Here is a 27388-nt window from a genome sequence, read left to right on the forward strand (position 1 = left end):
AGTCAAATCCTAATGAATGAAACAGCTTGAGGCTTGTGTTTCTTTCTTTTAAGGGCCAGTTGTTGGCTGGCCAGAGAGAGGAATGGAGAGAGAGAAGCCCATACTTTTCCTGCCCTGATTTCTCTAGCAAACTTAGGAGAGGCCACTAAAAGTCCTATTAAAACAAAATGACTCAAAAAGTCTAAATACGTACACACATACGCAGAAGTTTAAAAGAGCAGGATAGTAATATCAACCATTATCAGACAAGATAAAATTTAAGGCAAGAGATTAAATTGGTGAGAGACAATCATTTTATATTGGATAAAGGATTCAGAATCAGATTTTAACCAACATTTATTGAGTACCTACTATATGCCTGGCACCGTGCTTGGTGTTTTACTTGTATTATTTAATTGGCAAAGACATAACAATGCTGTACATATTATATGCACCAAATTACACAGTTGCTGATACATAAAGTATAGATTATAGAAACAGATTGACAAACATAATCATACTAACAGATTCTCACATAGCCTAATTAGTTTTTGACATATAGGGTCGGCCAAAATTAAATAGCATGTGATTCTGAACATAATTGATAAGACAGTTAATTAACTGACATGTAGAGTTTTGAATTCTACAGATAGAAAATATATATTCATCTTAAATGTCCATGAAACATATACAAACACTGGATATGTTCTAGGCCATGATAAAAGCTTTTTTAAAGGTTTTGAAAGCAGATATATCATAGGCCACATTCTCTGTTCACAGTGCAGTAAATCAAGAAAACAAAACTCTTTTTAAATAAACCCAATCACTGAGTTTCAAAGCAATCTTTAGAAATACTACAATATAATACTTAGACAACAATATAAACAAGAACCTGAATTATCAAACTTTAAGATATGGCCAAGGCTATCACCAGAAGAACACATATTATTGAGGACAGTATTATAGCAAATAATTTTGTAAAAAGAATATAAAAAAATTAAGTACTCAACTTAAAAATTGAGACAAGGAATAGAAACAATAAAAAATAAACCTAATACATGTTAAAGGAAAACAAATTATAAACTAGAAAAATAATGGACATAAATAAATCCTAAAGCTGATTCTTCAGAAAAATAATAATAAACTAGATAAAACTTTGACAAATCTAATAACCACAAACAGAAGCTGAAAGGCAGAAAGGGGACAGAACAAAATAAAGACTTCATTTAATTATGAAATAGTGTGTGCAAAGCTAATCATCTGGGGGGGAAGGCTCAGTGGAATGAAGAATAGTCTAGGGGACAAAAGAACACTGCGAATCATCAAAATTAATGGAGTAAAAAGTATTAAGCTGATAACATGGGAAGAAACAGAGAAAGCCATCTAAGAACTCAGTGAAACTTTCCCTCCATAGCTCTAGGACCTGATTACTTTACTGGTGAATTCTTTCAAAATGTCAAGGAATTGATACTTCTCAAGCTACAGAAACTATTCGAGAGCACAGCAAAAGGTCAGACGTTACTCAAGTCCTTCTGTGATGCAAGCTTAGCCACGATACCAAAACTTAACAAAGATAGCACCAATCTTACATAAGAAGACAGACGCCTACGTAAAATATCAAGAAAGAGAATTCAGTATCTGAAAAGACTGGTGCACCACCATCCTAAAAATGCAAAGATGATTATAATTAAGAAATCTACCAGATTTCATCGCCCCTATGTCACACAAGTGTTCACCTTCTTCGAAGTCAGGATGCATCTTCCACTTGGTAGCATCTTACAGTTAAGCAGCATTTATTTTTCTTTCTCAGGGGTATTCAAAATAATATGTGTTTTACAATCGATGATGTCTTAAGGTCAGTGAAATACAGTAATGCAAAACCTCACACAAAAAGGTTAAATACAAAAGAAAAATCATCTCAATGGATGTTTCAAAGGCATTTGATCATATTCAAGACCTACTCCTGGGATTTTTAATCAGGGCTCTTCCTTAACATGACACAGGGCATCTATTTTGAAACAATAGCTACCTTTATAGTTAAATATGAAACATCATAGGCATCCCTGTTAAAACCAGGAACAAAAAAAGCACACACACTACCAAGACTATGGTTGTTTGCTGCGGAGCTTTTGACCACTCCACAAAGCCCTGGAACAGAAAAAAAAGAAAAAGAAAAGGTATAAATACCAGAGGCGGAGCCACCATTGTTACTGGCAAGAGAATGAGATTATAGGACTGGGGATGAGACAGCCTATCAGCTGTAAAGCTGTTTGAATTAAAAATTATACAAACTATATAGCACAGGGAACTATACTCAATATCTTGTAGTAACCTATGACAGGAAAGAATCTGAAAAAGAATATATAGATATAGATATGTATATCTATATCTATATACATATATAACTGAATCACTTTGCTGTACACTTGAAACAACACAACATTGTAAATTAACTATACCTCAGTAAAAACAAATAAAAAACTATCTAACAACGTGAATAGATATAAATACACAGAAGTAAGTACTACACCTATGCCCTAGCAGAGGAAATGTCAGAACAATGGTACATGTGGTAAAAATTTCAAAATGATATATAAATTCTCAGTTTCAAATACCATCTTTACTCTAATGACATTCACATGTATGTGTGTGTGTGTGTGTGTGTGTGTTTCTTGACCCACCCCCTCTCCTAAATTCCTGACATAAATTCCACTGTCTGCTTGCCATCTCCACCTGAACATCTCACGGGCATCTTAAACTTTACGTGTCCCAAATATCCTCATATCCCTCCCCAGCCCCCACCCCCAAAAGCCCCTCATGCAATTTTACTCAAACCTACCCCTCAGGCCCCTCTGGACATCCAACTGTGACACCCTTGACTTGCCTCTCTCAACATCTACCTTCAACCCATCAGCCAATGCCATTGCCTTCACCTTCCAAATATTGATACATCCAGACACTGACCACTTCCGTCCCCCCACCAGTGCCGCCATGCTGGTCAGAGTCACCATCACTCTCTTTCCTTATCTTGACACTCCCCTCACCCCCAACTTCTCCATGGGTCAGCCAGAGCGGTCCCTCCAAAGCTGAGGTCACACTGCCCCAGCCGCTCTCACCTCCAAGCCTTTGCAGTTATGCTTTCTCCTGCCTGGATATCTCTGCCACATCTTCCATCTCTACATTTCCCTCACGTCTTTAGAAACCCCCTCCCACACCACTCTGTATAGAACTGCATCCTCCAATACCTCCCCACTGGAGACTACCCATCTCCCCTCCCAAGCTCTCTTTCTTCCAGGCCCAGAATGGGCAGAAATTTTATTTGCTCGTGGCTGTATCTCCACTGCCTGACCCAGAGTCCAAGCCTGTAAATATTTCTCAAATGAATGAATGAAGTGGAATAACTGCTTCCCTGGTGGTCCAGTGGTTAGGACTCTGCACTTCCACCACAGGGGGCACAGGTTCAGTCCTTGGAGTAAGATCCCACATGCCACATGGCACAGCAAAAGAAAAGAAAGAGAGAGAGAGAGGGAGGGAGGGAGGGAGGAAGGAAGGAAGGAAGAGGGACAGAGGGAGGGAAGGAAGGAAGGAAAAAGGAAGGGAGGGAGGAAAGAAAAAGAAAGAAAGGAAATAAAGAAACAAAGAAAGACCATGGCGAAGGATGGGAAGACAAAATGTTTAACAGTGACAATTCTCCAAAACAATGGTGAGTTTAATGTGATTGCTATTAAAATATCTGGGAAGTTTTGGGAATTGGCATGAATGAGTTACCTGGAAAGCTAGGCAGTGGTGAATATAAAAAAAAAATTCTGTAAAAGAAGAGAAATGGAGGGGACACATACTATGAGATGTTAAAGCATGTTATAAACCATTGATGGAACGCGCATCTCTAATCTTCGGGAAAGGACCAATTCCTCCATCTAGCCTGCTCTCCCCCACTGATACCGCCTCACTTCAAAGCTTCCTCTTACAACCTGGAGAGAACAACTGTGTCAGCAGTTCCCAAAGCTCTCAAAGCATCCAAGACCTTGTGGGGGAGTTTCCCACATATTTTGGGCTCCACCCTGGGAATTTCTGATTCAGTGGATCTACATTCAGAGAACATAGATTTTTATGAAGTTCCTAATTATCCACGCTACAGAAAAAGGAGCCAACTGTATAAACATTCATTCTCCTGTGGCAGCAAAAACAAGGACAATGTAACAATTCATCTGTTGAGGAAATGGCCTGACACAACCACGCTATAGGATATGTGGCAGCTGTAAAATGTAATTTTTTAAAAAGAATGAAAGTGATCAGAGTGAAAAGTTATCAGACGATATGGTTGTGAGAACACCAAACGGCAGAATAATAATCTTGCTATAATTTCCTTTTTCGGGGGTTAAGAAACATATGCCATTTACTGTAGGGCTCTATTTATATGAAGGCAAAATGAACCTATGCAATTAGAGATCAGGACCGGGATGAGGGAGTAAGAAGACTGGAAAGGAACATGAAGGAGTTTTCTAGGATGATGGCAGGTGCTTACACAAGCATGTATGTGTGTCGACACTTACTCACCTGTGCATTTTACTGGAAATACTTATGCCTCGTTTTTTTTGTTTTTTGTTTTGGCCACGCTGCAAAGCATGTGGGATCTTAGTTCCCCGACCAGGGATCGAACCCATGCCCCCTGCAGTGGAAGCACTGAGTCCTAACCACTGGACTGCAGGGAAGTCCCACATATGCCTCAGTTGTTTTAAAAAAGCAGAGTAAATTTAGGGAAATGTAAAAAGAAAAGAAGAAAAGAAAATGTAATGAATATGGCTCATCTGAAATCCAAAAATTTCACACACACACACACACACACACACACACACACACACACACACACACTCACACACACACGACACCACACGTAGTGGACCCACCAGTGCCTCACTTGGTTCCTCTCTGTTTCTCCTCCAGCTGCCGTGAGTGTTTTCTGCTAACTTACTGGTTCAAGGTTCGTGTACTTATCGTTGCCCCGTTTCTCCTGAGAAATGCCCTCTGCTAAGAGAAGCCACCTCCCTAGAGAGTTACCTAGAAGGTTGCACTCCCTGCCCCGGGCAGCTGTCCGCAACCAGCGATGGGAGATAAAAGCCCCCCACTGGCTCTATTCAAACTGCAGGGCTCCCTGTGGGGTCAGCCTGGGGCTGGACCGCAGTTAAACCCACAGAATGTTTGCCTCACTCCCTCTCCTCCTTCCCAGCCTCCCTCACCCCTTACAGGTTCCGCCTCTGAACATGCTCCCTCAGTAAACCCCCTGCACAAAAATCCCAGTTCAGTCTCAACTTCTGGGGGGGGGGGATGCCTGCAAGGAAACAGGACATCCTTCTAAAGACATTCTGTTAAATAAACATGATGAATCTTCGGAAGGTGAATCATGTACCCGGCACCCAGAAGATGAAGCAGATCACCGTCAGCACCCCAAAATGGCCCCCTCGCATGGGCACTCCCCCCTAATTTCCCCCACCTCGAAGGGAACCAGTATCTGGTTTCTAATGCTGTACATGAGTTTTGTCTTTATAGCAACTTTTACCAAGGGTATTTCTTTCTTTACCTTATACTCTCAGAAGGTTTGCATTTGTGACACATGCTTGTATTTTACGAGATGGGAGTGATGGGACTACTTTTTCCTCCGTGCTTTCCTACGTGGCCACAGAGTGGGAATTTCTGCCTTTTAGAAATATCAGGGGACTTCCCTGGCGGTCCAGTGGTTAGGACTTTGCCTTCCAATGCAGGGACTGTGGGTTTGATCCCTGATCGGGGAGCTGGGATTCCCACCTGCCTCACAGCCAGGAAGCCAAGGCATAGAACAGAGGCAGCATTGTAACAAATTCAATAAAGACTTTTAAAATGGTCCACATCACAGGGCAAGAATAAAGATGCAGATGCAGAGAATGCACTTGAGGACACCGGGTTGGGGTGGGCGGGGGCGCAAAGGGGAAGCTGGGACGAAGTGAGAGAGTAGCATAGACATAGATACACTACCAACTGTAAAATAGATAGCTAGTGGGACGTTGCTGTATAACAAAGGGAAATCAACTCTATGATGGGTCATGCCTTAGAGGGCCAGGACAGTGAGGGTGGGAGGGAGTCGCGGGAGGGAGGGGGTATGGGGGTATATGTATAAATACAGCTGATTCACTTTGGTGTACCTCAAAAACTGGTACAAGAGTGTAAAGCAATTATATTCCAATAAAGAGCTTAAAAAAAAAAGGGTCCACATCAAAAAAAAAAAATTCTTAAAAAAAAAAAGAAATATCAGGAAAGTAACTCCTTTGCTCCCCTCTGTTCCTTCACTCACTCCTCCCCGCTGAGGGGTGGAGGGACAAAGCTGGGAGAAGCCCTCACCCCTACCTCCAGTCCTCTCTTGGGGGAGGAGGAAGTCCCCAGACAGACAGGATACTTCAGTGGTTAAGAAACGCACTGGATTCAAACCCTACCGCTACCGCTTACAAGCTGAGGGCCCCAGGGAGAATTTACTTGACCTCTCTGTGCCTTAGTTTCCCCATCTGTAATATAGGATCATAAACCTCAAGAACTATTAAGACAATCAAATAAATTAAGGTAGCTTCATGGTGAGGGCTGTGGAGCTGCCTATTATTGACATTAAAGTCTCTGGTCCCAAATGCCCTGATCGTCTTTCCTTTTAGGAAGGGGGCCACCTACAGGAAGGAGGCTGTGTCCGTGCAGAAAGCTCAGCTGGGTCAAGACCCACCGGCCTGCCAGTGAGAAGTGTCCAAACCACCCTCCCCATCCCCCACCAGCCTGTCCTCCATCAATGCTGGCTGAATGAGCCGTGATGGGGTGAATGAGTGATGTCACAGAGGTCTCTGGGCACCTCCCCACCCTAGTTTCATCTTAAAGGGAGGGAAACCATACGAACTACTTCACAGGGCTCATGTGTTAATAATGAGAGTTAGTGAGTGTCGAGTTAATAACAAGAACCGCCCAAGACATGGAAGCAACCTAAGTGTCCATCAACAGAGGAATGGATAAAGAGGATGTGGTACATATACACAATGGAATATTACTCAGCCATAAAAAAGAATGAAATAATGCCATTTGCAGCTGCATGGATGGACCTAGAGATGATCGCATTAAATGAAGTAAGTCAGACAGACAAAGACAAATATCGTATGATATCACTTATATGTGGAATCTAAAAAAAATGATGAAAACGAACTTATTTACAAAACAGAAATAGAGTCACAGATGTAGAAAACAAACTTATGGTTACCAAAGGGGAAAGGAGGAGAGGGATAAACTGGGAGATTGGGATTGACATATACACACTGCTATATATAAAATAGATGATCAAGGAGGACCTACGAGATAGCACTACTCAATACTCTGCAATAAACCTATATGGGAAAAGAGTCTAAAAAAGAATGAATATATGTATATGTATAGCTGATTCACTCTGCTGTGCACCTGAAACTAACAACATTGTAAGTCAACTCTACTCCAATAAAGATTTTTTAAAAACCCCAAAAGATAAAATAAAATAACAAGAACCGCTTAGAATCACGTCAGTCCCATAATATGCTCAAGGTAAGTGCGGCTCTTATCTGTATCACTTCCAACTATTTTTTTGCAGCTGGAGTTTCCTGACTGGCTCCTACACCTCTGCCTCTCCCTCTGTCTCATCCAACCCCCCTTCCTTCCACACAGGCTAACAGGGTGATTTCTGTAGATCCCCAAATCCCCAGTGGCTCCCCACTACCTACAAGATACACCCAACCTCCTTGGTGTGGAACTCGGCAGCGAGAGGGTCCTGTTAAACATAAGTAGGAATGTGGCCCTTCTCTGCCCTACAGCTGCCAACCCACTCAGAGTGAAAGCCAGACTTTTAGCGTGGTTGACAAGATTCTACGTCATCCACCCCCATCACCTCCATGACCTCGTATCCTACTGTTCCCTCCCACTCTTCTCCGGCCAACCAACCCCTCCCCCGTGCTGTTCTACACACATGCCAGGCACACTCCTACCTCAGGGCCTTTGCACTTGCTGTGCCCCTCCTGCCTAGAACCTCTTCCCACTAGATATCTGCCAGTCTCACTCCCCTGCCTGCTTCAGGTCTGTACTCCAATAGCTCCCTCTCAGGGGGGACTTCCTTGACACTCTTCTTAAAATAATAACCCTTACCCTTTCTCCATAGCACTTATCACCATCCAGCATGAAGTGTAGTGTAGCTACTTATTTTGCTGATTGTCCAGCTACCTCGGTGACTCTGAACCCACGAAAACAGGCGCCATGGCTCTCCTGTTCTCTGTTGCACCCTCATTGTCTTGAACCTGGCCTGGCACACAGTAGATGCACAATTAATACTTGTGGACTGAACAAATGATCTCATCCCAGCCCCTGCTGTGCCCTTACCTCCAGTGTTCCCCTAAACGTGCCTTGCTACCTCATGCCTCCATATCGTTGCACATGCTGTTTCCTCCTCTATTCAGCCTGGGAAATTACTCATTCCTGAATCCCAGGTGAAGTGTCTCTTCCTTTCTTGGGTATTCAAGAATAAACCTCCTGGCCCACAGGGTTACTTTCTCCTTCCCTTGAGCCATCGCACCTGGAGCCAGCACGTATTTCTACACTACCAAGGTTGGATGTCCAGCTTCCTCCCCCTGCCTTGTGTCAATAAACCTTTTCCTGGCTTGAGCCAGTCCAAGTTGGATTTCTGATATATGATTGCCAGATGGGACCCTCATGTGCTGCTGAGAGTGGTTATGTGATTTTTTCCTAATGTATAAGATAAATATGTAAATAAAAGAGCCACCGTGATTATTATTTCACATGTTGATGTCTTATGCCCCCCACAGAAAGCACTAGGTCTTTCAATGAAAGGAATGTGCACGATAATTCTTTTGGTAGTACTTGGATTAAAACCCAGTAGGTAGTTACTGGATGGATGGATGGATGGTTGGTTGGATAGATGAGTAGGCATATGGGTGGATGAACAGTAGCCACATCCTTCCAATAGCCAACAAGTAGTAGACAGATGAATGAGTGGGTGGGTAGATGAGTGGACAGATGGACGGGTGAGTGGGTGGGTTGAATGGATGGAGTGGTTGCATATGGATGAATGCGTGGATGAGTGGGTAAACAGATAACTGGACATTTGGATAGATGGAATGGGTGTGTGTATGAGTAGGCAAATGAAAGGCTGGGTGGATGAATGAGAGGACATATGAATGGATGGTGAATGTTTATTGGGTAGATGGATGGATGGATAGGTAGAAGGGTGAGTGGATGGGAGGGTCTATGGATGGATGGATAGACAGATGACCTCACATGGATGGATGAATGGATGATGCATATTGATGGATGGATGATGGATGGATGGATGGATGGATGGATGAAGTATCAATGGATGGATGGATAGATGATGGATGGATGATGGGTGATGATGGATGAATGATGAATGGATGAAGTATGAATGGATGGATGGATGGATAGATGATGGATGGATGATGGGTGATGATGGATGGATGATGGATGGATGGATGAAATATGAATGGATGGATGGATAGATGATGGATGGATAGATTGATGGATGGATGATGGATGGATGGATGGATGGATGGATGATGGATGGATGGATGGGTGGATGATGGATGGACAGAATGGGTATATGGGTGAGTGGGCAGATGAAAGCTTGAGTCAATAAATGAGAGGACAGAAGAATGAATGGTTAATTTATGAAGGATTTATGAGTGAAGGGTTGGAGGGTATACATGCATGGAGTTACATCCACCACCTGACAGCCTCCACTCTATGTCTGACTACCATAGAATATTTTCTGTTTCCCACAGGAGACCTCTCAGGGCTCACATCCCCAAACAGACTTTTATGGGGCAGGGAAATCCCAAGCTGGGGAAGGGAGTGTGACAACTCACTGATATCTGTAGAGTGGACACCATCAAAAGAGGAAGGAATCGCCAGCTTACCTGGGAGTCCTCTGACTCATTGTCTTCCTCTACCGAGCTCCACTCCTGGGGAAGCCCAGTCTCGGGAGAAGGTAGGTCTGGGTGAGGGCAGGGATGGAGGAGAAAGGAGTCATGAGTGAGTGACCAGGCCAGCTGGATGGGTTCTGCTTTCTTCCCACCTTTTCTGCTGATATCCTGACACACACACACACACACACACAGAGCCCATGTGGTTCAGGTGGGGCGGGGAGAAGGAGAGACCTGAATTCTGATCCCATTTCTGGGAGACTTAAAGCGAGTCACCTGCTGTGATTCACCACCTGAGCCTCTATTTCCTCATCTGTCAGATGGGTACAATAGTTCCTTCTCTACAGGCCTCTGGCAAAAACTGAGTGAGGGAGCAGAACAAAAAGCCACAGAGTTAAACAAGGAGGATGGAGGCTTCCCCAGCTCCCAGCCTCTGGTGAAGAAATCTCCCCATATTCAAACCTCAGCAACCTTCTCACCCCTCAACTGAATAGAGCTGGGGGCTGGACCAAAGGTGGGCATTTTCCACTCTTTCTGCACCCAGGTCCTGCAGGGAGCCCCAGACCTCCTCCTTACTGCCAGACCCGACATTTCTATTTCCCACAACTTCTGTCCCATATCTGCTCATCTCTCATGGAAGAAGGAAGGACCCTTTCCTAGAAGAAGGTCTAGCCCCCATTCTGATGTGGGATTGGCTTTCAGGTGCCCGCATCTCAGTAAATGGCACCACTTTCTGTCCAGCTTTTTTGGCCAAAACCCAAGGGGTCACCCTTGATATCTCTCTGTTCCTCCCCTCCCCACACCCATCAACAAGAATTCCACTATCTCATGTCCATCACTACCACACCTCACTGGGTCATCTCTTTCCCCGACAGTTGCAGGAATCCCCTAACTGGCCTCCCAGCTTCCACTTTTGACCTCCTAATCCTATGGTTCACTCTCACATGCAGCTGGACACAGAGTTTCTCAGCCTGGGCACTGCTGGCATTTCAGGCTGAGAAGTCCTTGGGGGGTGGGGGTGGGGGGAGGGTCTGTCCTGTGCATTGTAGAATGCCTAGCAGAAGTGTTGGCCTCCACCCACTAGATAGCAGCAGCATTTCCCCAGTTCAGATAATTCAAGATCTCTGACGTTGCCTGGGGAGGGAAGGGGGGTGTAACATTGCCCCTGGTTGAGAACTACTGATTTATGAGAATCTTTTCAAATACAAATTAGATCCTGTCTTCTCCTCTTCAAAACCTGCCAGTGGTCTCCCAATACTCAAGTAACATGCAGACTCCTAGGTGAGGTCAAGATGCCCCATCACTGGCCCCAGCTGATCTCTCTCATTTTTCCCTCCCACCTGCCTGCTCTGTTCACCATCCATGCACCTGTAGCTCTGGCTTCTCTTGAAGCTGCTCCCCCATCCTTGGAACAACTGATCTTTCTTGTGCTTCTCCCACCTTCCCCGACCACGCCGTCACACCTCACCAATCGTCCTGTTTTACTGTCTCCATAGGTCTCATCAGACATGACCTTTCTGTTTATCTTGCAACTTCTTTCTTTAGTGCCTGTTTTCTCCGCTAGAATCGTAGCTTAGGACTTCCCTGGTGGTTCAGTGGTTAAGAATGCAGGGGACACGGGTACGATCCCTGGTCAGGGAACTAAGATCCCACATGCTGCAGGGCAACTAAGCCCGGGGGCGGCAACTACTGAGCCAGCATGCCGCACCTAGAGAGAAGCCTGCCTGCTGCAACGAAAGATCCCATGTGCTGCAACTAAAACCTGACACAGCTAAAAATAAATAAATAAACAAATAAATAAATACTTAAAAAAAAAAAAAGGAGGAGAATCTGAGCTCTGGGAAGGCCTTCTTGTTCACTGCTAGACCCTAACGCCTGGCACATAGTAGGTGCTTGTGATAGACTTGTGTCCCCAGTGGCCTCCAGCTTGCTCACTGCCCCTTGCATCCACACCCTTCAGCAGTGCCCCCCACCGCCCCCCACCCCCATTGATTCTGAGCTTGAGCATATGGCTTATTTCAACCAGTGGTCCGTGAGCAGCTGGCTTGCCAGTAGAGGCTAAAAAAATGCTTGTGACCTGGGGTTTTCCTTCTCTTGCTGGTCCTAAGAACTCTGCAAACACCCACCATGTGAATAAGTCTGGGCTAGCCTGCTGGAGACACACGGCCTTAAGCCAGTGCCATCAAACCAGCCAGACAGGCCAGTAAGGCCATCTTAGAGGAACCAGCTGCCCTTCAGCTCACTGTGGCTGCACTGCAGGAGCAAATCCAGGCAAGGGCAGCAGAACTGTCCCCTGAGGCCACATACATTGCCAAACTGCAGAATTGATAGCAGATAAATGAATGTTCCTTTAAGCCACTCAGTTTTGGGCTGACTTGTGACACAGCAAAAGCTGACTGACGCAAGCCTCCATTAAAAATGTGTTGAAAGGAGCAAAGGAATGAAGTCGTATCTTTCCCTAGGCTCTGCCACGACCTTCCCCTCCACCTCCCACGGGAGCCCTGCCCCTCACCTTCCTCGTAACTGTCACAGCCGGAGGCCCCAACCTCCACAGTCACCCAGTCCTTGGTGAAGGCGGCACGCTTCTCCCAGGCCCTGCTCTCCCGAGGCAGCAGTGACTTAGCCCTCTCGGGCTCCAGCAGCCCCCGAATCTGCTCAGGCCTGAGACTCTGCATCTCTCCAGGAGGCGGAACCTTAAAGTCAGGCTTCTTCTTCTCCCCCCCTGTTCCAGGCTTCCGTCGGGTTCCCCAGGGAACAGGATTTGGAACCTGAGGAATGACAGACATTTTCAGAACCTGAGGAATGACAGACATTTAGTTACTCAACAAATATTTACAGAGTGCCAGCCGTGGGCCAGGCACAATTCCTAGGTGCCAGACATACAGCAGTGAGCAAAATAAAGCCCCCTTCCCCCTTGGGACTTATATTCTGGTAGGGGGAGATAGACAGACAACATATCAAATGATAAGTGCTCTGGAGACAAATAAAGCAAGAAAGGGAATAAGGAGTTTTGAGGTGAGGGCCAGAGAGTGGTATAGGCAAACGTGCATGCACGCATGTGCACGTGCATGTGGACACACACACATTGCACAACCCAAAGTGTAGACCCAGAAGTTTTTAGGGAAAGAGAGTCACCCCCATAATCCCTGTGGCTGCAGAGAGAAGGATCCTAGTCTTCCCTCCAGCCCCGTACAGCCTGACTTTCTTCTCTGTTGTTATTAAGAAGAAGGAGGGACTTCCTAGGTGGCGCAGTGGTTAAGAATCCGGCTGCCAATGCAGGGTACGCAGGTTTGATCCCTGCTCCAGGCAGATCCCACATGCCACAGAGCAACTAAGCCTGTGTGCACAACTACTGAGCCTGTGTGCCACAACTACTGAAGCCTGTGTGCCTAGAACCCGTGCTCCGCAACAAGAGAAGCCACTGCAATGAGGAGCCCGCGCACCGCAATGAAGACTAGCCCCTGCTCACCGCAACTAGAGAAAGCCCGTGTGCAGCAATGAAGACCCAACACAGCCAATAAATAAATGAATAAATGAATTTATAAAAAAATGAAGGAGGAGGAGGAGGAGAAAGATTTGCCAGGTAAGGGTTAAAAAGTCCAATTTTTTTTTAAATTATTTTTTTGGGGGTACACCAAGTTCAATCATCTGTTTTTATACACACATCCCCGTATTCCCTCCCTTCCTTGACTCCCCCCGCCTCGAGTTCCCCCCACCCTCCCCGCCCCAGTCCTCTAAGGCATCTTCCATCCTCGAGTTGGACTCCCTTTGTTATACAACTTCCCACTGACTATCTATTTTAGAGTTGGTAGTATATATATGTCTGTGCTACTCTCTCGCTTCGTCTCAGCTTCCCCTTCACCCCCCGCCCCCTCCCAAAAAAGTCCAATTTAAAATGAAATATTCTTTAATATTCTCATTCTATATCTTGTCAACTTGAAATTCAGGTTGTTTGCAGGAAGCTCTCTGAACTAAAGTAAGCTGATACATAATCATTTACCTTAAGGCTCTACAGCTGGTTTCATGTTCTTGTTCTAGGATATTGTATGTCTGACTGGCCTTGCATAATATAACCCACTGACTACCTTCATGAATAGTATTTTTTTAAAAAAATACTATTCTTTCTCCTGGTATGAATGAAAAAGCTTTTGTAAGTGTGGTCTTCTTTGCTTACTTTTATGCAAATGGAAACTCTTTTTATCAGATTTTAAAACCACGGAGCACATCCTCCAGATTCAAAGGGAAGTTAGCAACTCAACAATCAAAATACATGGGGACCATGTCTGGAGTCAGATTCAAAGAAACCTGCTGTGAAGAAAAAAAGTCCTTTTTAGACACTCAAGGACATGTGATTATGGACGAGGTATCTGATAATATCAACGAATAATCAATGGTTTTTTGAGTGTGGAAGTGGCCTCATGAATAGGTAAGAAAATGTCTGTCTTGTTATTTTTTAGAGACGTTTTTGTAGCATGCAGAGGTGAATTGACGGGATGGCTGAGATTTGCTTTAATAGTCTTCTGCAAAGAGATAAAAAGAAAGAGACAAAAGGGGATCAGAGCAAACCCACCAATGATGATTGCTGAGCCCAAGAATGGAGAGATGGTGGCAGGCAGTGCTATCCTTGTACCCGTGAGTAGATATGAAGCTTTTTCATAATAGAACTTAACATATAAATTACAAATATGCAGAATATCTTCTTTTCTTCTACCTTCCCAATCATCATGTAGGTCTTCCTTATGAAGAGGGCTGTCTCACAGACCCCTGAAACCCAAATTCAAACACGTCCCCCAGACATCTCTGCTCGCTTCCCCTAGCACGCCCTGCTCCCTGGGAGCCCTGCTCCTCACCAGGGCTCTAACATCTTCCCCATCAACCTCAGCAGGCTTCATTGGCAACTTGACCCCTTCCTCACCCTTACATCCAATCGATCAATCTCTGAGTCCCCCTGCTCTGTCCCTTCTCTGCTTCTGCCCTCTGTGGTCCACTCCACAGCTGACACCCCACCATCCTGTCCCCTAACCCCACTCCCCAGTCTATCTCCCCAGCTTCACCCTCCTCAAGACCTTCTCTGGTCAAGATACTTTCAAGGTGTCCCAGGCAGGGCAGAGGCCAGGTTCTTTTCTTAGCCTTAAACCCTCCACCACCACGGTCCCTGCACTCGCCAACCATCAGGTCGGCCCAAGAGGCGGCTTTAACACATGCAGGACTACAGAACACTGAATCTGAGGGAGGGAATTCCCCCTCTTCAGCACCCTTTTTAATTTCCTTTTTAAAAAATTGAGTAGGGGACTTCCCTGGTGGCGCAGTGGTTGAGAGTCCGCCTGCCAATGCAGGGGACACAGATTCAAGCCCTGGTCTGGAAGGATTCCACATGCTGTGGAGCAACTAGGCCCTCGAGCCACAGCTACTAAGCCTGAGTGCCACAACTTCTGAAGCCCACGCGCCTAGAGCTTGTGCTCCACAAGGAGAGAGGCCACCACAGTGAGAGACCTGTGCACTGTGGCGAAGGGTAGCCCCCGCTTGCCACAGCTAGAGAAAGCCCGTGCGCAGAGGCAGAGACCCAATGCAGCCAAAAGTAAATAAACAAACAAACAAATAAATAAAAACAAAAAGAAACAAAAAAACCTGTTTAAAAAAAAAAACTGAGTAGGCACTTGCCTGGTGGTCCAGTGGCTAAGACTTCACCTTCCAATGCAGGGGTGTGGGTTCGATCCCTAGTGGGGGAGCTAAGATCCCACATGCCTCAGGGCCAAAAAACCAAAACATAAAACAGAAGCAATATTGTAACAAATTCAATAAAGGCTTTAAAAGTGGTTCACATCAAAAAATCTTAAAAAAAAAAAATTGAGTAGGGAATTCCCAGGTGGTCCAGTGGTTAAGACTTCACACTTCCACTGCAAGGAGCGTGGGTTCAATCCCTGGTCAGCGAACTAAGATACCATATGCCATACGGCAAGGCCAAAAAAAAAAAAAAGTTAAAATACACATAATAAGAAATTTTACCATTTAACCATTTTTAAGTGTACATTCACATTGTTGTGCAGTCATCACCACCATCCAACTCTAGAACTCTTGTGTATCACACTCAGTCCCCATTAAACACAGGCTCCCCCTCCCCCAACCCCTGGCCACCACCATACTACTTCCTTTTTTTTTTTTTTGGCCATACTGCTTGGCTTAGGGGATCTTAGTTCCCTGACAGGGGATTGAACTTGGGCTCTTGGGGCAGTGAGAGAGTGGAGCCCTAACCACCAGACTACCAGGGAACTCCCCATACTACTTTCTGACTCTATGGATTTGATTACTCTAGGCCCCCTGTATAACTAGAATCACACAGTATTTGTCCTTTTGTGACAGATTTATTTCACTTAACATAGGGCCTTCAAGGACATTATTGCTAGAAAAGAAGGGAGGTAATTTAAAGGAAGAAGAGTGGTAAGTGCTCGCGGGAGTGCTAAAATGAGACAATGGTCTCCAAGGTGGGGAAAGAAGGGCTGGTGCTAGTAAGATGCTAATTGCAGCCATTACAGCAGAGTGGTTAAGAGCAAGGTGTGGGTTCGAGTGCATGGCGCGAATTTCTGCTCTACCATGCATTAGCTGTGTGTGACGCTGACAGGCCACTTTAACCTCTCTGAGCTTCAGTGTGCTCAGCTGTAAAATGAGGGTGCTGGGAATTCCCTGGCAGCCTGGTGGTTAGGACTCGATCCCTGGTCAGGGAACTAAGATCCCACAAGCTGAATGGCATGGCCAAAACGAAAAAATAAATAAATAAATAAAAACATAAAATAAAACGAAGGTGGTGATAATAGCAAATTCCTCCTAGAGTCATTGTGAGCTTTCTGTCAAGATCAAAGGCGATTTCATACACAGTATATATCTCACGAACGAAGGAACGAAAAGGCTTTTCCCCTTCCTGGCACGTCCCTGACCTTCTGTATGGGCTTCTGGAAATCCTGCCCGTATTCCAAGGCTGAGCTGACACATCACCAACCGGGAGACCCCATGAATATTTGCCACCCGTGAAGTGCTTGAATGGAAATGACTTTTTTCATACCATTTCTCAGCCAGAACTTTGTGCCAGGCCTGTGCTGAGCACTGAGAATTTGAAGATGAACTGAGCTCAAGTTCTCCTGGAGGAGAAACACAAGTGAGCAGAGAGGAGTAAACAGAGCAGCCCAACTGGCATTCCAGTGGATGGAAACATGAGAAATAAAAATTTGAACTCAAACACCTCCAGGATTGGGCTTCCTAGGTGGCGCAGTGGTTAAGAATCCGCCTGCCAATGCAGAGGTCTCGGGTTCGATCCCAGCTCCAGGAAGATCCCACATGCCGCGGAGCAACTAAGCCCGTGTGCCAAAAAAAAAAAAAAAAAAAAACAAAAAAACAAACACCTCCAGGATAATATAATATAGCAGGTAATATAAACAGAATGGGTGTAAAAAAAAATCAACAGCTCCCTTCCTCTGTCTTTTACTTTCACTCTTCTGAAAGTAAAAATGAAATATGGGTCCAGAGAAATGCTTCTTTGTTGTAAGAAAAATATGAACAAATGTCAGCTGATGCATGCGTGGGGGGAGGTGATAGGGAGTAGTGGGGATTGTGGCCAAGGAGAGAGCTGGCGCCCTGTCTGAACAAGCTGCCCCATTCAGCCCAGCCAACGTTTACCAAGTGAACATGTGGGCCCAGGGCGGCCCATCTTCTGATCTCTCGAGAGAACACTGGAAATCTGTATTTTCAGATGACATCGCCTGCATTTCTTAAATGCCAATAACTGTTTCAAGTAAGCCAAACAGCACAGGTGGTGGGGCTGGGTTAGACCCTGGGGCTGCCAGTTTGCAACTGAAGCGTCTGCTGGGGAGTATGTGGCGGGTGGGGAGAGGAGGCTGTGAGCAGAGACAACATTTTCCAAGAAAAAAACAAAACTGTCCTTGATAGGAAAGTAGTGAGAGAGCCCAGTAGGGAGCACTGTTCTGTTTCGTTTTTTTTTTTTAATTTTTATTTTATATTTGAGTAGAGTTGATTTACCATGTTGTGTTAGTTTCAGGTGTACAGCAAAGTGAGTCAGTTACACATTTACATGTATTTATTCTTTTTCAAACCCTTTTCACACTGAGGTTATTACAGAATACTGAGTAGAGTTCCCTGTGCTATACAGTAGGTCCTTGCTGATGTTTCGTTTTGGCTTTAATATGAGATGTAATTAACCATGTGTTTAGGCTGAGGGGTAAGAAGGCATGAGAAGCGACGGAAATGCAGGTGTAGGGGGGTGGGGGATGGAAGAGACAAGAGCCCTGGCGTCCAGGTCAGAAGAAGCAGGATCCGATTGATGGAGGAGGGCGGGGGAGGGCGGGGAGGGGGGGAGGGGGAGGCGGAGGAACAGAGCGAAATCTGCTGATGTGACTTGTGTGTGTGGGCATTCACACCTCACAGCCTCAGCGTTCTCATAACAAACAGGTCATCCTCTGAGAAGGACGGACCGAGATGCTGTAACAACATCCACTACCACAACAGTAACAGTAACAGCAGCACTGCAGCCACCGCTTCCTGGCGCACCCGCGGTGGGCGGGTGGGTCAGGCACTGCGGAGAACTCCGCATCCTTTTTCTAATCTAATCCTCGCCTCCGCTCTGCGCGGCAGATCCTGTCGTGACGTCTGTCGTGTTTACCGACCGGGGAGGCCCTTGATCACAGCCACGCCGCTAAGGGGAGCCGGGCAGGGACCCTGAACCCGACGGACTTCAGCTCCAGTGCAGGTGGCGTACGCGTGCCCGGGCAGACACACGGCGCGCACGGGCGCATGCACGCGCGTGCGGGGACACAGGTGCGGCGCGAAAGCACACGGGGACCGCGAGCGCAGACCGGGGCCCCCGCGAGGCCGCGCAGCCACGCGCGCAGCAGACGCTCCGCGCAGGGCCGTTCCCCGCTCCGCCCTCCGGGGCCGAAATCCCAGGGCAAGCGGCAGGCGTAGACACACCGCGCCGGGCGGAGACGCGCGCAACGCCGACCCAGCCCAGCCCGCCGCCGCCCGCGGGGCTTGGAGAGCCCCTCCCCGGACCCACGCCCCCCGAGCACCTCCTCCCCATCACCCCCGTGCGCATTCACGCCGGCAGACCATCGCGCTCACGCGCGCGCGTCCCCGGACCACCGGCCGAGCCCCCAGCCCCTTTGCCCCGCCGCCCTCCTGCCCGCGGGGTCCCTCGGAGGACTCACCCTCCCCAGACCCCTGTCCGGCTCTGCGGAGCCAGCGCTGCTGCGATCGCGGCTGCGCAGACGCGGAGGCTGCGGGTGGGAGGTGGGGGCGGGGGGGTTGGAAAGGGTGGGAGGCCTTCCCCCCTCCGGCCCCCACCTCTCGGGGAGCCTGCGCCTGCGGGGGGCGGGGTGGGGAGGACAGCGGAGGGGCGACCGTGACCGCGTGTCTGCGGTGCGGTTGCGGGGCTGCTGTGTTGCGCCCGCGGAGACGGGGGGGGCGGGGGGGGCCAAACTGGAACACGCCTTCCAGCCCCGCCGACGGGGACACCCCCTGCTGCGGACGCCCGCTGGGACAAACAGCTTTCAGAGGCGCCTCGGTGGTTCCCCGTCTACGACCCAGGGCCTGGGGTGGGGGAAATGGGGGGGGGGGAGGAGGGGCAGCCCGGGGACCCTGAAGTCAGACCGCCTGGGGTCAGAGGCTGGCTTTGCCATGTGTCACCATTTTGTCCTTGGGTGTGTCCCTTGTCATTTCCGTGCCTCAGTTTCCCATTCTGTTACGTGTGAGGAATTCTGTTTACCACCTGCCAGCACTGCGGTGCAGGTAATAAGCAGGTAATATATACAACAGTGCTTAATAGCTCTTAGCTGTTAGATGCTATCACTACCGTTATTCACCTTTACAATGTCATGACCGCCGCCAAATTGCTCTCCTGGAGTCTATGTCAAAATTTTAAACTTGGGGGATTTCCCTGGCAGTCCAGTGGTTAGGACTCAGCGCTTTCACTGCCAAGAGCCGGAGTTCGATCCCTGGTCAGGGAACTAAGATCCCGCAAGCCGGGTGGTGCGGCCAAAAAAAGGAAAAAAAATTTTTTTAAATTTTTGACAAAGCCATAGATGGGGGGGTGGGGGGGTGGGGATAGTCTCCCTTTATATTCTTATTTTCATTTACTAGGGAGATGGAGCAAATGTACATGTTTGTTGGCCAGATTTATCTTCTCTTCTGTGAATCACCCATTTATACCCTCCATGCGTTATTCTATTTGTTTGTTTAGCTTTTATTTACTGATTTATAGGAATTCTTTATTCTGGATATCGACCCTTTGGCTGTTACTCTATCTAAAAATATCTGTAGATATTTTCTCCTGGCCTGTCCCTTTTCTCTTCACTTTCCTTTACACAGTGCCTGAAGTCTTGGATTTTGATAAAGTCCAAGACATCGATTTTTTAATACTTTTCCTCACCTTACTCTCACCGTACTCTCATAAACACACTTTCCTGTAAGATCTCATACTTTAGTCTTGTTTTAGATGTTTAGTTGCTTGATCCTTCTGAAATTTTTTTGAATGATGTGAGGAAAGGATTTAACTTTTTTTCCCCAATGCGGAGACAACTGAATAATCCTGGTTACTCAGAAAAACAGCCCAAATAACTCATTTATCCAAGGGATAGCATGAGCAAATGCAGCGTATGTAAACTATCTTATTAATTCCAGCAGCCCCAAGTGGTAGGGAACTCATTTTTATTAGCCTATTTTTTTTTTCAGAGAAGGGAACTAGGCATAAAGGAATTAATTTGTCCAGAGGACACAGGACAAGACTATGAAAAGATTGAGACTGGTTTTCTTAGGCGTACCCATCTATGTCACGTGATTGGGAGGCGGCACTTCCTTTGTTTAGATGTTTAGGAGATGCGCTTCCAGGCGTTCCAAGGATAGGTCAGTGTGAAGAGGGGAGAAATAGATTTTAGAGTAAGACTCTCAATTCACCCCTCACTACTTCCTTGTTTTTTTTCCGCGCTGCAAGGCTTATGGGATTTTAGTGCCCCGACCAGAAATCGAACCCGGGGCCCCAGCAGTGAGAGCACCAAGTTCTAACCACTGGACCACCAGGGAATTCCCAACCCCTGACTACTTCCTATGATAACCAGTCATTCAGTGCAGGAGACCAGCTCGGGGAGCCTTGAGGGGGTTGAGACTTTGACTTCCAGACCCAGATCTATGAGGAACCAGCTGTGGAACTTTGGGAATTGAATAAACTGGGTCTCAGTTTCCTTTTCTGTAAAATGGGGACAATAACGTCCCTACCTTACAGGCTATGGTGAACATCAAATGAATTAATACATGTGCCTCACATATACTGAATGCTCAAGAAATGTCGTTGTGTTATCATTACTGAACAGCAGGTCCTCAACACGGGGAACATTCCACGTGTGGTCCTGATAGTTCACATAATTAAAGGTTGTTCTTAAAATATACTCGAGTGTCAGCATATTCTTTTATAAATGAAAGTTTCAGACAATAATAATTGGGGGTAACAGACAGGATGCAATCAGATCTTTGGGGGGTTTTCTTTTTAAGTTTCCCACTAAGTTGATCTTATACCCCTCTAACCGGTTGACAGGTTTTGTTAACTACAGATGTAGTGGGAATAGGGAAAAATAAATAAAGTATGGATGAAAATGGGTCCAGACATTGGGAAGCTATGGTTTCTCAAGTAGCTGCTTTAGTCGTTATAGCCTAAATGTCCACTCTCTTAGTCACATGCCTGAATTTCTAAAGTAGCAGTGCTTTGATTCACCCCTCTTGTTAAATGTGCTGATAGGATCATCCCTTCAACACCACAGACCCAGGGGCCAGGTTTTGGGGTGGGGGGGAGGCTCTTGCCAACCAGACTGTGGAGACATCCCCGCCCCCTCCACTGCCTTGTGGGGTGTAGCAACATCAGACCAGGCATCAGGACAGTAAATCCCAGGGTTTGCTTAACGGGCAGTACGGTGATAACTCGGTTGGTTTACATTTCTAATAGAAGCCCATATAATCTAAAATAAAACTGCCTATATCAAGTCAAAAAAAATAAAAAGACTCGAGTTTGAGGAGCTCCCTCAGGGCCCCGGGGAGCTGGGGAAGGCTACTGAATGACTTCTTGGGTGAAGATTTCTTCCCAAAAGAGAAGAAGGCAGTGAGGAGAGAGTGTCTGGAATCTGATTCCACGTCTTACTCTCATCTTTCTCAAACTTCCGTCTCTTATATATCCCTTTATCAACGTTTGCCATGTTTCTGCATTAACAGATACCACCTTATGACTGCTTCTATTTCCACATAACATCTGAATATAAGAAAACAGTCATTTACCTAATGTTGTTATTGTAAATGAACTCATGTTCTAAAATTCTTTAAAAAGGACATTTAGAAAGGAAACTTTAGAGCAGTGTTATAAACCAAAGCCAGTTTCATGTGCCAAAAAAAAAAAAAAGAAAAGAAAAAGAAAAAGAAAAAGGAAAAGGAAATAAAATCAAGATTAATAAATCGCAGCTAGAAGCTGCTGCTTGATGAGGTAGATTGAATTACTGGCCTACATTTGTCACCTTTCTCCTGCAGCATAACACATTTCCCTCTTGCCGTAGCCTCACAGCAAGCCAAGGGGTGGAGAAGTGAACTCTGATTACCGTGAGGCCGTTGCAAGGGGAAAGATGTCTTATTTCTGTGAGCCTGTCCCTTTGCTGACTGTGCTTTGTATCCTTGCACTGGAATAAATCACAGCCATGATGAGTCGAGTGAGTTCTCCTAGTGAATCAGCAAACTTGAGGCTCATCTTGGGGACTTGCAACACAGCTCTCAAACCTTGGGCCAGCACGTGTGACCACCATTCTACCAGAAGTTGAGCGCTGTGGACATCTCTTTGGGGCTCCATGACTAGCTGAGAATTCATTCATTCATTCAACAAATAGTTATGAAACAGCTGCTATGTGGCAGACGCTGTCTTGGGTGACCAGGACAGTCAAGATACATGGCTTAATGAAGTTTCCGTCCTACTGACGAAAACAGACAAATAAACCCCAAAATACAAAATAAAATATGGTTTGTGCTAATTCTATGAAGTACATGACATAGATCAATGTGATAGTAATGGTGAGATCACTTTAGATGGGAGGTGGTCTTTTTGAAGAGCTGGCATTTTGAGCTAAATCTTGAAAGACGCAAAGGAGCCAGTTATGCAAGAATCTGTGGCAGGGAGAAGAGCATGTGCAAAGGTCCAGAGGGCCAACAAGGAGGCCAGTGTGGCCAGAGTGGCCAGGCAAAGGAGAAAGTGATGGGGGATAGGGTCAGAGAGGCAAACAGGGTCTTGAAAGCCACAGTAACCTCTTTTTTAAATTTAGTTTTTTATTTTTGGCCGCCACATGGCATGTGGGATCTTAGTTCCACAACCAGGGATCCCCGACGCGTGCCCCCTGCAGTGGAAGCGCAGAGTCTAACCACTGGACGGCCAGGGAAGTCCCCCACAGTAACATCTTTGAATGTTATTGTAGGTGCTCTGGGAAGCCATGGAAAGGTAGAGGAAGGGGGCGATATAATCTGATTTGAATTTTGAAGGCATCACTGAAACTATTATGCAAGGAATGATATAGAAAGGGCTGCAGGTACAGTGGGAGGAGGACTCAGAAATCGGCTCAAAGAGCACAGCAGAGGCAGCGGCAAAAGTAGGGCCCCGGCACTGTCCGCGGTGCTGAACCCCCTCGGATAGACCTGTCCGTGGTCCTGAACCGGCAGCTCCTGAGCTGTCCATGGTACCGAATCTCTAGGCAGAGGAGCTGGAGATTCTCTCTCTTTCCCTCCTTCTCTCCTTCCCTTCCTCTCTCTCTGTCACTTTTTCAAACTACCCATCCTCCTGGGAACGGCCCTGTTGTTGCCCGAAAACAAAGCTCTCTGGAATGAAAGCAACTGAGGGGAAAAAAACGGTAGTCATTTTTAAGAGGCAGCTTTGGCTCTTAGGACCGCAGGACCTGGCTATATCTTATTGGAATTAATAATACAAAGTTTCCAAAACATCTCTGAAGGGGCAAATGTGCAAAAAGGAAAACAAGGGAAAGATGTGCCAGGACACAGGCTGTTGGTTACGTTGGCTTGGGGGAGGCAGGGAACCGAGATGGGGAGTGCTAGATGAGTAAATGTACGTTATTGACAAAGCCTTCTTTTTTATGTTGTGAGGCAGAGGCTACAAGAAGGATATCATCGCAGATTTATATACATACATTATGGCTATATTTTATGCTAACTTGAATCATAAATATTTGAAATTATGACCTTTGGGTGGCATAGTTTGAAATGACAAGAAGCCTTGCAATTTAAAAATTCCTCAAAAATCCATACTTGTGAATATGATCAATCGTGTAAACTGTAAACTGTTTGCTATTTTTTGTATCATTTTAGCTGGTGAATAAACATGCCAACCATCTTTTGTTAGGATTAGTCTCTAATTATGTGGGATTTGAACTGTGCAATAGCTTAAACAATCAATCCCTGATGTAAAAACCCAACCATTCTGGAATTGATGAATGAATGAACGAACACGTTTGTCTTTCCCAAAGATCTGGTCACCAGGGAAGCCACAGCTGTTCCCATCACTATGACGAGACAGACATTCACGAAGCACCCAGTATGTGATGGATATTGTAGGGGACACCCAGGATGCCTGAGGCATTTCCCCTTTTCCTAAGTGGATGATTTCCACACCTCTTCAAGGGGGAGGAAGCTTTGCAGCTTTCATTTAAGCTCTTTGATCAGGTAAAGACACTGAAATCTGGCTCTTACATACTTTTCTGTCCTCTCATGGTGCTGTCCGCCCAGTGGGTTTTGATATTCCAAATTATCTAAAGAAGCTGCAGCTCATTACATTATATATTTCTCTTGCCTACTGTCTGTCTCATTGTCTAGAATTTAGGCTCCATAATGGTAGGGACTATTTGTTTCCATTTCATCCCTGAGCCTCCAGCATCTAGAACACTTCTTCTGGATGGTCTATGAATTTTTTGAAGGGTTAAATGAGTGAAAGGTGATGTTTGTAAACACAAAATATCCCGATATCTTAAAGTTGGCAACTCACTAAATTAAAAAGAAAATGAGTGAACTGAACTAAGCACATCAGTTGACTGGATGCAGCCCAAGATTTGCCCAGTTGAGTCCTCCAAGATCATGGAATCCCTATGGAGAAAGACTCTGCCCTGGGACCACGTCATTGGCAGGTAATGTGATAGTCCCTCCTCCAGGCCATCAGTGGTGGCCTAGAGGGCAAGGGTGTGTGGCATCAAGCATGGAATCTGGTCAGGAAGGGTCACCCCACAAGGAGAAGAACTTACTTTATCCCTTTTAACAATTGCAGGGAATTAATCACACCATGTGGTTGCATCTAGTTATTGTGGCCCTTCTTCCAACTAGCAGACATTTAGGCAGTGGTCATTTGGGAGCCTCAGGCCCCTTCATAGAGACCCAAATTCAACTTGTAAAACACACAACCATGATTTAACCTAGGGCAATCTGTTGCCAAAGACCTTGTTTCACTACTACTGAAGATTCTTCTGTTTTCTCTGCAGGAAAAAAAGTAGAATGATTGACGTGAGAAAAACTCACCTTGTTGCCAAAAACCTTAAAGCATCCAGTCATTTGGGGTTGTTTAGGGTGAAATCATAAAATAACAGAGAGTTGCCAAGTCTGCTTAGAGAAATACCTGCCCACAGAGCTTTTCTGTAGTCTGACTGATGGGGTTAACTTTCCAAAAACAGAATCTTCATAAATCAAGTAACACTTATCCATAGCTTGTTGTGTCCTCAACAAGATGGTATCAGTTGGGTGATGTTACTATCCTCATTTTACAGAACAAAATAGATGTTTGTGGACTGTGGAAAGGTCTCGAAGACACATCATTGCATGGGGAAAAAAGTGCATTGCAAAACCACAGATGCGGTCTGACATGAAAGCCCAACACAATGTCAGATATTTTCTGTGGATGCATAGATGTGTGTGTAAAGGCTTGCCAAATTTAAAACACAAAGATTATTTAAAAGAAAAACTCACAAGATATTACCAAGTTACATTTCTTCATTCATGATGAAAACCCACTAATTTTTTTCACCTTACGGGAATCTTTGTTCCCCAACCAGGGATTGAATCTGGCTCCGGGCAGTGAAAGCGCCAAGTCCTAACCGCTGAACTGCCAGGGAATTGCCCCAAAAAACCCACTAATTTTGTTAAGCAATTATCACAGTCAGGAAGTTCATGACAGATCCTCAAATTTCAGCATGGGAAAACACAGGGATAAAGCTGTTTTTGCTTGAATTCCAGGTTTACAGGAAGTGTTTTGTTATTTGGGGATCAGGACTAAACAGGATGACCCTGTTATATTTGGTTAATCTCAGGATACAAACTAATTTTTCTTCCTGACTTTGGCATGCTGTGAACATGAGAGTTTTGCTTCCATGTGTACTGCTTACAAAATAAAAAGTTAAAATCCTTATAAAATAGATAACTAATGAGAACATACTGTACAGCACAGGGAACTCTAATGCACAATGACCTAAATGGGAAGGAAATCCAAAAAAGAGGGGAGATCTCTCTCTATATATATAGATTCATTTTGCTGCACAGTAGAAACTAACACAACATTGTAAAGCAAGTATACTTCAATAAAAATTAATTTAAAAAAGTTAAAATCCTAAAATCCAAAGATATTGACCTTTGTAAGATGTATTTCAATGTCAGAGATGTTAGTAAAAAAAAAAGTAAAATTGTACCTTAACGTCAATGAAATATGACATATAGATTTAATTATCACAACTTATTCAATAACAAAAGTGCATATATCACAGTAAGAGGCTGATATACATTTGGCATTGTTATTATGGGATGGGTAATGGTAGCCAGGATAAGGAAAGTCAGGCCAGTATCAATGCATTCCCAGAGATGCACACATAAATCACACTTCCTTCTGTAGGCACAGAGACGTACATAAATAAAATTAAAAGCACCCTTCCAGTGCACCCCAAATCCAAAGCAGTCACTCACCTCTAGAACAGAGACTGGGGTTGCTGAAGCGAGATCAGCAGGAAATCTTGATCTTTGACGGAGAAATGTGTTTACTTGCTAACTGTCAAGAAACAAAAATAAAATAATTTTAAAACAGCGATTCAGAGAAGTTAAGTCCCCTTCTAAGAGGTGAATTATAAATGGTCCTACTCACCCCTGATACCCACTGCCTGGCACAGAGCAGGCATCCTTCTGATCACTATTAAACCAAATTACGTGGTTCACACAGCCAATAATTAGCAGAGCTGTGGTTCAGACCTGAGACTCACTGGTTCCAAAGTCTGCCCCCGACCCCATCCCTCTGTCCTACACTACAGACAGCCTACTTCAGAAGGCTTTTCAACACCAGAAGAGACAGCCCTCCCCTTCCCAGCCTCATCCAAAAA

At 45.6% G+C, this 27388-nt stretch overlaps 1 protein-coding gene across 1 annotated transcript; it reads right to left on the reverse strand.

Moving 5' to 3' along the window:
* Positions 1-2016: 2016 nt before the first annotated feature.
* On the reverse strand, positions 2017-27001 carry SMIM17 (small integral membrane protein 17). Its single transcript, XM_057719660.1, has 4 exons — positions 26982-27001; positions 12469-12724; positions 9951-10027; positions 2017-2127 (listed from the first exon to the last, which is right to left on the reverse strand). Exons 2-4 carry the CDS (start codon positions 12629-12631, stop codon positions 2017-2019), a joined length of 351 nt encoding a protein of 116 aa, XP_057575643.1. The 5' UTR covers positions 12632-12724; positions 26982-27001.
* Between the last annotated feature and the right edge of the window lie 387 nt (positions 27002-27388).

Source organism: Hippopotamus amphibius, unplaced genomic scaffold, assembly GCF_030028045.1.
Source record: "Hippopotamus amphibius kiboko isolate mHipAmp2 unplaced genomic scaffold, mHipAmp2.hap2 H_1, whole genome shotgun sequence".
Taxonomy (NCBI): domain Eukaryota; kingdom Metazoa; phylum Chordata; class Mammalia; order Artiodactyla; family Hippopotamidae; genus Hippopotamus; species Hippopotamus amphibius.

Coding starts and splice junctions, on each gene's coding strand:
- SMIM17 (XM_057719660.1), bottom strand. CDS start 12,631: ATGCAGAGTCTCAGGCCTGAGCAGATTCGGGGGCTGCTGGAGCCCGAG. Junction 10,028..12,468: donor CTGTGACAGTTACGAGGAAG/GTGAGGGGCAGG, acceptor GCCCTCACCCAG/ACCTACCTTCTCCCGAGACT. Junction 2,128..9,950: donor ATGAGTCAGAGGACTCCCAG/GTAAGCTGGCGA, acceptor TTTCTGTTCCAG/GGCTTTGTGGAGTGGTCAAA.